This window comes from Drosophila novamexicana, unplaced genomic scaffold (genome assembly GCF_003285875.2).
Source record: "Drosophila novamexicana strain 15010-1031.04,08,12 unplaced genomic scaffold, DnovRS2.1 tig00000564-arrow-pilon, whole genome shotgun sequence".
NCBI lineage: Eukaryota > Metazoa > Arthropoda > Insecta > Diptera > Drosophilidae > Drosophila > Drosophila novamexicana.
In genome coordinates, this window is record NW_020824810.1 from 2,983,834 (window position 1) to 2,995,167 (window position 11,334).

The 11,334-nt window shown below is 45.4% G+C and overlaps 1 protein-coding gene across 1 annotated transcript; it reads left to right on the top strand.

Moving 5' to 3' along the window:
• Positions 1–6,896: 6,896 nt before the first annotated feature.
• On the top strand, positions 6,897–10,970 carry LOC115762034 (insulin-like growth factor-binding protein complex acid labile subunit). Its single transcript, XM_030704100.1, has 5 exons — positions 6,897–7,195; positions 7,901–9,176; positions 9,231–9,447; positions 9,504–9,763; positions 9,823–10,970. Exons 2-5 carry the CDS (start codon positions 7,903–7,905, stop codon positions 10,820–10,822), a joined length of 2,751 nt encoding a protein of 916 aa, XP_030559960.1. The 5' UTR covers positions 6,897–7,195; positions 7,901–7,902; the 3' UTR covers positions 10,823–10,970.
• The last annotated feature ends 364 nt before the right edge of the window (positions 10,971–11,334 follow it).

An 11,334-nucleotide genomic window follows, 5' to 3' on the forward strand; every position in this document is an offset into this window, starting at 1 on the left:
CTGTGGCACAGCCATTTGGCAAATTGACTGCGCAAACAAACACACACAAAACAAGAAACAACAACAAAAACAAAAGCAAGCATCTCCGAGCGCAACTCAAATGAATATACGCAAGTCCAATTAAATGGTCATAAGTAATAATAATTCCGCTTTGATTTGTGACTTGCGCTATTCACGGCGATTTTCTATGGCTCCGTTTGCAGCAGGGTGTTCAAATGTCAACCAACCCACCACCCAATCCCTCCCCCATTTGTTGGCCAAATTAGTTAATGAGTACATTGCCAAAAGTGTGTTGCATGAACAGAACAAACAGACAGGGTATAGTATAGTTATTCATAAGACATATTACTTCAATTAGCTGCTGACTTCCATGACATATTTGAACTCTGCACTTAAATTAACTTAAGAATATATTCGATTAATTCAAAGATCTAAAGTTTTTATTTAGGAAGGCAGATAAAACATCAGAAGACTACTGGAGGTAACTGCACATGACGCTGATTCAATTTGAACCACGAACAGGAATTGTTTCTACACAGATTCAATGCTGTCTTGATGAATAGATACATGAGGCATACTCTAGTATAGGGTCTTTTTCGAGCACGGATCGACGAACTCCTTTGGCCATTGCTTGATGAAACCCAAGATAATTCTGGCCTTATTGACCACGTTCGTAACCTGAGAGTCGAAATTTAGTTTGTGATCAAGAATGACACCTAAACCTACCTAAGTTATCAAGGTAAAAAGAAACCAATTTGGGAGGGCCTCTATCGAAAGTCCTTATCTTACATTTAGAACAGTTTTAATTGAATAGGTTGTCCCGATATCTTAAGGGAAACTCCTTGAGTTCCAGATTTTTCCCATTTGTCCCATTTGGTATCTCAATTTCTGCGAGCAAAGCGTATTTTCAATTGTTTTTAGATTATGTGAATTCCTTGGCTCTGGTAAATTCTTGCTGCTCTAGAGTCATTCGCATGGCATATCTCTGCGGCACAGTTGGGTCAGCTGCTGCTCCAACCCCCGAGAGAAAAGGTTCACAGCAGCAGCAGCAGCAGCAGCAAAAAGGCGTGAGCTTATTAAACCTTGGCCGGAACTAGCTGGCTGTGCCATCAAATGATAATAATTCTTGTTGTAGGTGGTCTCAACCCGGGCTAGATTTACGCAGCGTCCACTGTGAGCAGGAGGAGGAGAGATCCTTTTGCTGTTCTAGTTAAGATATTTTATAAGTGTATGACAACGTGGGCTTAAGTCAAAGGCGCCAGCTGACACACACACACATGCCCAAACCCTTGTTGTCTGCTTCTGCATCGGGCGATTATTATTTATTTTCTTAATTACGTCTTAACATCGAGCATAAAGTGGGGCCCAGGGCCGCTGGGCACCTGGCCTGGACGCCGCTTTCCATGTCTGGCTCATGTGCCAGACGATACATGGAAGAGACTTTGCGTGGAAAATTGTGCGTCTACTCATGAGCAGAGGGTTGGGAAGCGGGGCGTACAAGTCGAAAACCCGCACATGCTACCAGCTACCAGCTCTAAGCCTTCCCTTCATGCCAGCACGGCGCACAGCATCTTATCCCGCACACACGCCCCGCACAACTGCGACGTCTGCCCCCGCTGTCAGCTGTCGTTTGTCTTGGGTCGTAATAAAAAGACTTAACAACGCGAGTTGTTTAATTATTATTTATGACACTTGGCGCAGCAGATTATTGCCCAAAAAAAGGAGGAGGAATAGAGGCGCATAGATTGGAAGATGTTTTGATTTAGTATACCTCCTCAGCCAGCTCCAGCTCCAGCTCCAGCTCCTGCTGCTGCTGCTGCGACTATTTAAATCAATTGTAAATTCACATTTCATTTTTGGCTCAATCTCAATTCATTTTCATAAAATCCAAAAACTTTTTACCCCCCTCGCCCGACGTTTTCCATTGCCACGCATAATTTACGATGATAATTATGGCAACTGCGAATTACCCCCAGGGGAGCGCCACGCCCAGCCGGGGCGACTTTTGGCTTAGCTAACGGTTCAAGGTGTGCGTCTTCGCGTCGTTCCCAATGTACCCAATGTCCATTTGCCTGGCCATGTCCTGCCGTGCGGCCAATGTAAAAATGATAATCCCATTGTCAGGCGATAATTCAAAAGTTCCATTAAATATTCACAAGTCGGCTGCTGGTATAAATCTGACTGGGCGCCAGTTAAAATAACCAAGAAATATTGTAATTCTGGCCAAAAAAGATTTATGCAAATTCACGGCCAACATCCAAGAACTGAGTGCGAAAAGAAATTCCAACAGCCAGAAAAATAGACTCAGCCTTGAGGTATGCAATGAATATGCATGCGTATTTAGGCCTGTGTGTATGTGTGCTTGTGTGTGTGTGTGTGTGTGTTGGCCACGAGGACAGGCTGAAGCACATGAATTATGCCAAGTCCTACGCCTGAGTCGCTTAATTGGCAACGCTTTGCCAAAGCTTTTTCTGCTGATGCCGCCGAAGACGCTACCAAAAAAGATTTGCTCATTAAACCGCCAACATTATAATTTAGGATGTGGTTTATGCAGTGCGAGAAATCATGATATTGAAGTCATGAAAAGCTTGCAGATTGTTTACAATTCAGAATATAAGCCAAATCGGTTTGAACCAGTCTTAATTTTTGTATTCACCATGAACCGAACCTTAAACCGGAAAAAATGGATTTATTAATTCACAATAAACTGAATAAGTCATGAAAGCCAAGCTCTCAGTTTAAGGAAACCAGGCTCAAGAACCAAACCTAAGGGAATGGCGACCCGCTGAACTCAATTTAAATCTATGTAAATACTTGCTGGGGCTATAATATATATCACTAAATACTAAAAAACTCATTTCAAACATTCTTGGTTCAACATAGGTGGAGTCCGTTGATTCCAACACTTGCTTCTATATTCGTTGCACTTTAAACATATTTTTAAATAGAAGTGGAGATCAAGATGGATAGATGTAATATCTAAAATTTGTAGCACAAAAGATTCCACGGGCAAAGCCGGGCAATACCCGCTAGTATTGTATTAAGAAAAGAGTGTATACGCTTTTTAAGGGCTCAGCTTCAAATAAAACCTTATCATAAATTGTTACGCATAAACCTAGTAACTGTCGGTTGTAGATGTGTGTAGGTGTGCGTGCAGGTGTGTGTTAGTGTGTGTGTATGGCATTGTACGCCGCAGGTACACATTTCATAAAACTAATACGAATTGATTTATGGCGCTGCGCCTCGGCGAAAGGCTTGCGGCGCAAGCTAAAGACGCCAATGGAGCCGGGAAGCGTGGGAGTTGGGGCTGGGCATGGGAACGGGAAGGGGAAGTCGCGACTTAAAAATGTTAAAATGCCACTCGGCATGCTCGTGCTTAAGACGCTGTGCCCCCGTTTGCATTGCAAAAGGGGTTGTAGGCGGGGGTCGCGGGTGCGCGGGTGCGGGGGGCAGCTAGTACTTTGCTATCAGTGCGAATAACAGTAAATGGCTGGCGTCTTTGTCTAAATCTTTGCCAGGCGGCTGTCAGTTTGTGGCACATTGAGGCGGAGGGGGCGGAAACTTTTCGCGTGGCACGTTAAACGCTGAGAATGCTTAAGGTGCAGCCCTTTTGCCAAGGGGCTGCAGGGTATCAGGCCGGTGAGCGGGTGGGGCGCGGTGCCTGCCTCTTAAGCTTATAATTCATAAAATGTACAAAAATCGAAATTTATTGCTATTTAAGATATTTGTGCTAAGCCGCTTTGATTTCGCCCGAGCTGCGAGCTGCGAGCTGCTCGAGAGAAAGGTTTTCTGTTCACAATTAAAGCACAGTCAGAGCCAAAAATTGTTGTTGGCCTTAAAGTCGCTGGCAGTATGCAAAGCGGGCTGCTTTATCTACTTTTATGTTTATGTGTGTGCCACTTGTGACGTATCGTCTTGCAGATAGAAGTAAATTGTTTTTTTTTGCCAGCCCGCCCTCTGCCCACCTCCGCCCTCTGGCTGCTAACAATAAAAAGCTAATTTGTGGTTGGCATAAAAAATAAAAACGATGTCGTTGGGCGTCCAACTCTGATGACGATTGGCATTGCGGGCCGATTAGAATGTATCATAATGTGGCCTCTAACTTATCTTTATGGCATCGGGTGTGCGTGTGTGTGTGAGTGTCAAATACTTAGCTACATTTCTGTGCTAAGCTATCTGAGGAGCTCTGGACAGGCAGTCAGATAGTCAGAGCAGGAATTGCCAGCTGACTTCCGCTCACCTGAAGCTGGACAGCAACAGGAGACAGAGACGGAGAGGGGCGAGGGCAGTTCACAATTTGCTTTATCGCGAGTTCTGTCACAGCCGCTGGCAGCGATGGGGCGGCTACGGGGCATGACGGGGCGGGGCGGCGCTTATCTCTGGCCACCGCAGCTGTCATTCAAAGACAGACAAAACTTTCTGGCTGCACTTTGGCGGCGAGAGTGCATGGATGGAGGAGGAGCGAGTGGAGGGATTTCGCGCTAAGTGCGGCAATAAAAAAAAACCCAAAAATAAATAAAAAGCACTTCTTTTCTTATTAAAAAGCAGCAAGAAATTGCCCATAAAAAAAGCGAAGCAAGGGCCAAGCGGCAGGAATCAAGAGTCACCCAGATTAGATGAGAGGGAAATTTGAAAATCAATCCATTAACAAAAGCACACAGCAGCAGCAGCAGCAGCGGCAGCAGCAGCGGCAGCAGTCAAGGACCAAGGTTGGCCCATGCGGCATTAACTTGTGATTCCAACTGTGCGAATTCCCAACGTTCTGGCCAAGGACAACGCGCGGCTTTGCATGGCCCGAGCCGCTAATTATCCCGTCGCCAGGCGCCTCATCCCCCACCCAATCAATGCGCTTCATTAAAACGTCAGGACTCTTTCTCTACCTCTCCCTCTCTCTCTCTGCGACCGCTCCTCCCACTCCTGGCCCATTATCTGTGCAGTTATCCGCGAGCGCGTGGCTGCTGCGGCTTCTGCTGCCCGGGCAACCGAATTTGTCGCTTGACGAGCCTGACAGACCGCATTCAATAGTTCAAACTTAACGTGGGCAGGGTTTGAGGGGAGGTGGGCGGGCGTTGAGCTGCCTGGCTACATCCTGTCGGGGCGCGCGCTTATCAGCCCGGCGTTGCGCTGACTTCTGCATTCTACTTCGACGATTTCGTGCTGCTTCTTCTTTGCGCTGATTGCCTTAAAAGCAAAGCGTCAACTTATTTATTGTATTTGGAAACGTTGCTAACGCTTTTCAAAATCATTTTCTCTTCCTTATACACTGACTAAGGGTAGCTCGAATATATTGATTAGTAAATGACGTTAAAGAATTATTAATATTAGATATTAAATTACTGATTCATTTTAGAAAATTCAACCTCAACAGATATTAGTATTAAATATTTCGTTATTGATTCCTTTACAAAATCCAACCTCTAAGTTAAGGTAGATAATATATAAAAATATATGAAAGACATTGGCAATTTCCTACAATATTTATATATATTTTATATAAGTATAGGATATATAATAGTCAACGCGCAATTATGGTATATTCTTTTCACTTGGTCAACAATTTTTCTTCAGTATGTGTATATTTTCATAGGGCATACAATAGTCGAGGCAAGGTTTTACTACAGCGTTTGTCACCTTAGTTTTTTGTGTGTGACATTGCGTCCTTTCCTCCCTTTCCTTTGGCTCTACAACACAAAATATGTTGCTGTCAACACGTCAGTTTGGGTTGTTGCTGTCTCTGTTGTTGTTGTTGTTGTTGTTGTTATTGTTGTGGTAAATGTTGTCGGTTGTCCGGATTTTTATTTGCCAGTGCATCTTTTATCGCTCTGTCTGAGCGAAAGCGTCGTTTCTGTTTTGCGCACGCTTCATTACAATAAATCCGGTTAGAAGGTGTCTGGCAACATTCTGCAGCCACTGTCGCGAGGAGAGAGGAGGAGCAGTTGGCGTGCATCCACAGCTGCCGAGTAAGGGTAATTTTAATGCCCTATCAGTCGGTTGTATATAGAAGTCGTAGCTCCTGCCTCCCATAGTCGCACATTTCGAGTAATTTGCAGTTGCACTTCATCACATGCCAGCCGAAGTCAGTGTTAAGCGAGGACATCGCGACATTTTGCTAAAGCTTACTTATTTTTATTTTACTTATTTATTTTCATTTTTCAAGATTTTGGCGACAAGTGAATGGAGCTTTCTTTTTGAGCATTGAAAAGATTTATGCTTGAATTGTTATTTAGCTGAGTTCGACTGAATTCAATGGTTGTAAAAAAGCTGATGGATGAAATATATATATATAATATATACTAAAGACTGAGAATCGTAACCTCAAGTAAACTCTTTTGCTATATGTGAATGGTTATTAAGGGAATTAATTAGTTAGAAGTGCGAGAATAACTTCTTAATCATTCAAATTGATGAAAACCTCTTTTGGCCTGAAAGTAATTTGATTGAATAACAGTTAGAATTGGGAAATCAACATTTACTCTATTCAATTTCTAATTCAAATTGACGTTAACCTTTTCAGGTCTGAAAGTAATTTTATTGAGATTGAATGTTATGGAAACCAAATAGATATTCTTAATATTTCATATTACACAGCAAATAGTTAATTAATTGTTAGTAAATTTCATGTGATAAGCATTCCAATAAAGGCTCATCAATCAACTATTAAACTTGACCGACATATTTTTGTTAATTTTGGCCAAGCGGTATTTTTTGAGTTGCTTTACAACACACTTGGCAAACGAGAGAGAGAGAGGGAGAGAGAGCTGCAGCCATTGCCCAACACTGTGCGCACACTATCGTTATCAGGGTCTTTATCTTATCACATATGAAACGGTCGCCGTAGCGGCAGGTGAGTAATTTGTTTCATTCAGTCAGTATTAGGCGACATTGGGAAGACATTGCACATAAGAAAGAAAGGAAAAAACGCCCTCAAGCAAGTGTTTGGCAGCCCTATAAAATGTAGACTTTTATTCAGGCCCGCAACTTACTCAAATCACGCGTTTCAGTGTTTCGAAATAGTCGAGAAAAAAATCGCCAATAAAATTCAATAGTATTTTTTTGTATGTGCTGCTCGAGTGCTCCGTGTTTTGGGGTGTTCCAATTTCATATACACGCTTTACCCTACCCCATCCCGAGCATCGATAAGATAAGCTCTGAGCGTTGTGGGATTAGAAAAAGCCATTACAAATTGTTCAAGCAGGTGAATAAATTCGAAGCGTGACGTCATTAATAAGCCAAAACTGCGAATTCGGGCTAAAGCGACGCAATTACCAAATGCCTATAAGCTAAAATCAAATATATGTAAAAAACGCTCGATTGTGCCCGCTTTTTTTGTGATACCCTGTACGCAAAGTGAATAGCCAAAAAGGGGGTATCGTTATTTTGAGTAACGGTTGGAATGAGTTAGAAAACGAACGGACGGTCTATAAGAGCTAAAGCAATTTGATCTGCATACATATATTTTTTTTGCTATATACTCAAACTTGAATAGATCCTCCCAACTCGGTATTTTGTTCAAGGCAGCATATATGTATACTGTATATATGTTGCTAATCAGACGACGAACGGACTGTCTATAAGAGCTAAACAGATTTTTTTGACATTCCCACACTTGAATAGATTCCTTCAAGTCCGAACAATTTCATAGCGATCGCACAATAAATACACAACTTATGGAAGAAGACAATTTTTGTAGCTCAAGATAATGTACATACCATATAATATTTGTGCAGGGCATTTGGCAGTCGAACCCTCTCGCCGATTGGCTACTCGCTCTGATAACGATAAGACCCAAATAAAATGCATGCGCAATAAACAGACTATCAATTGTGGAAGGGGGTGCTCTACAGGCCCACAGCTGATTGCACTACATTTATTTACTTGTTGCTCCTCTCTGGCTTTGCAGGCATGGCGCCCCTTCAAATGCAGCTGCTGTTCCTGCTCCTGCTGATGTTTATGGCGGTTGCTGCCGCCGTGGACTGCCCGTCTGCGTGCAAATGCAACTGGGTGATCGACAGTCTCTATGCGAACTGCTCGCGACGCGGTCTGCGCAACTATCCCGACTTTGATAGTCTGCCCGTCGAGCATTTGGATCTGTCGGGCAACAATTTTGAGGAATTTCCACGACAATATGCCGATATAGATTCGCTGTTGTATCTGGATCTATCGGATAACCATATAGCCAGCCTGGCGGCAGATGCGCTGATCGGTTTCGTATCGCTGCGCACTCTGCTGCTGGCCAACAACTCGATCGTGGCCTGGCAGCAAATCCATCCCCATGAGGCCTTCAAGTATGCGCCGAGTCTGAAGCAGCTCAGCCTGCGGGGCAATCGGCTTGGCAGCTTTGGCGGCGACGATGCCAGCCAACAGCTCAACAGTCAGTCCCTCAACGAACTGGATCTGTCCATGGCGCAAATTAGCTCTGTTGGTGGCGATCTCTTGGTCAATCAGCTGCCCAATCTGCAGCGTCTCTCCCTTGCCAACAATCAGCTTGGTCAGCTGCTGCGTTTGCCGTCGCGCAGCCTGCGGGAGCTGGACATGAGCAACTGCAGCCTGCAGCGCCTGAGCTCGGCCTTTATTGAGGCTCTACCCAGCCTGGAGGTGCTCGATTTGTCGCACAATACCGCCCTGCAGTTTGGCAGCGCGGAGGAAGACCTGATTGTGTCCTTTGAGCTGCGCCGCCTTGATGTCTCCTTCTGTAATCTGGACCAGATCGATCTGAGTGGATTGCCGGCGCTCGTCGAGGTTAGCCTGAGCGGCAATCTGCTGCGAACGGTAGATCAGCAAAGTTTTGCTAACAATACCATGCTGGAACTGGTGGATCTGTCCAAGAATGTGCTGCGCTTGATAGGAAATGAGGCATTTAGTCAGCTAAAGCGGCTAAAGCACCTGAACTTGGCCTACAACGAGATCGCCTACCTCGATCGCAATCTCATCATCGGCAACGATGTGCTCCTCGAGCTGAACCTAAGCCGCAACATCATACAGAAGCTGACGAAGATTGTGTCCAATTCGGTGCGTCTGATCAACATGAGCTGGTGTGAAATAAGCTACATCGAAGGCAACGCGCTCTCCGGCCTGTCGGCCATACAGAAGCTGGACTTATCCCATAATCTGATCAGCGATATACCTAATCTGATGCGCTCGGAAACGCTGCAACAGCTGAATCTAGCCAACTGCAGGTGAGGTTTTCAACAGTGCAAAATGATGTTCTATATTCCGAGTTCTTCTTCCAGGCTATCTACCATACGGAACAGCAGTTTCCGTGGTTTCCCAGAGCTGGCGGACTTGCATTTGAATGGCAATCGACTGACCAATCCCATCCCACCAGTATATTTCCGCTCGAACAAGTTTCTGGATCAGATCTGGCTGGGCGATAATCCCTGGATATGCGAGTGCCAGAATCCTTTGTTTGTCGAGTTCTACGACTTTCTGACAGCCAAACCCGCCAAGGTGAGTGGAACTGAAGTCTAAACCGGCACGCACATCACATCCGTTTCTCTCTGCAGCTCAGGGATCGTCACCAGTTGCGTTGTGCCTCGCCTGCTATGTACTACGGCAACCTGTGGGATTATGCCTGCATGTCCGACTGGACGGTGAGCGCGCGCAGCAGCAGCGGGGAGAAGGTCTGGTCGACCATAATGCTCAGCATTCTGGGCCTGGGCCTGTTGGCACTTTTGTACGGGTGCTTCCAGAAGTTGATGCGTAAGCACAAGCAGCGCCAGAATCGCAGGGAGTACGATGAAAACCACGAAGAGCTGCGACGTATGTAAGTTCTATGCCCAAGGCAAAGTCGAAGATCAACATTTTTATGCACTCAACCCACAGACGTGACATCAACGAGCGCATGCTGCGTGAGGAATCGACGACCACGTTACAGCAGGCGCAGGAGATTAGCTTGTTACCCTCGTATGAGGATGCGCTCCGCATGCCCAAGCTGGAGCGACCGGTCAAGTCCATGTTGGATCTGAGCGTCACGGAGCGCAATCGCAAGCAACTGCGCCGCTCCCAAACCCAGCCAGACGGTGAAATGTCCGCCGGCGACGACGAGGAACTGCAGCTGGATACACGTCAACGATTCCGCAGCGTGGAGATGCTAGCCAATCGCGACAAGGAGCGTCGGGCGCAATACGGACCGCATCGGCGCACCGGCTACATGGAGTACAGCACGCAGTCAGGCAGTCGACGCTTCAGCATTGAAGACTCACGTTTTCCGGCCGCGCATTTAAAGACACAGAATCTGCAGAGCGCCGAGCAAATCGGCAACTTTCAGAGCTACGAGAACAGCCCGTATACGAAGCGGAAGCCCAAAATAGCCGAGATACCGCCCTTTAAGCGTATAAATATGATGGCCGACAGTGTGGAGTTTCTCACCGATCCCGAGTACGAGGATCTGGGCGCCAGCAAGCCGGGCAGCCCCTTTGCCAAACGGAAGCCCAAGCTGCCAGCCAGCGTGCAGGTCAGCACCCAGGTCTACACGCTGGAGCCTAGTCAGGCGACTCAACTGGATCCGGCTGTAGAGGATTACTTTAGCAGTACACAGAAGAGGGCGCCATCCACGTCCACCATTGCCAGCGATTTTCAAGAGCTGGTCGAAGCGGATATCGCTTCCATTGCCGATGACGAGAACCGATCAAATCTGTCCACCTCATGTGCAGAGCTCGACCTGGAGCGCGGCAAGCGCAAGAAGCGCAAGAACTCGGCGAGTCGTCGGGTCAGCGGCAACTTCAGCGCTGCCGCTGCCGCCGGCGACAACTCGTCCAGCTCCGCCAGCGACGGCGAACGCAATGTCCAGGTCCACAAGCCCATGAGAGAGACCCTATTTTAAGCACTGAAAACGACAAAGCATATGCACAAATACTTATTTCTTTCATTTACTAAGCCCAAATCATATGTTTGTATATAACTGTCAAGACTTATTTAAACTTCATATAACAAACGCATCTTAAGTAAATAAATCAATCAATCGATCTACTTAATACGGATTGATGTTTACGCTGTTCACATTTTTCTAGAGCTTGTATCAATTTTTTGAGACGCAGTGTAAGGGAGTACTCTTTAACATATATACATATATAAGCATATTCATAATTATTAATTTCCTATTTTGTGGAAGCAACAACGACAGAAATTCGAAGCAGACACTTTATTTCAGCCAGCACTGTTACAGGCAATGTCTACCAAGTGGCAAGATTGTTTAAACTTCACATAACATAACACGCATCTTAAGTAAAATCAATTTGATCTTTGATTTCTATAGTGTGTATCAATATTTTGGGACGCAGTGTAAGAAAGCACTCTACAATATATATATATATGTATATATATATACGAGCGTAT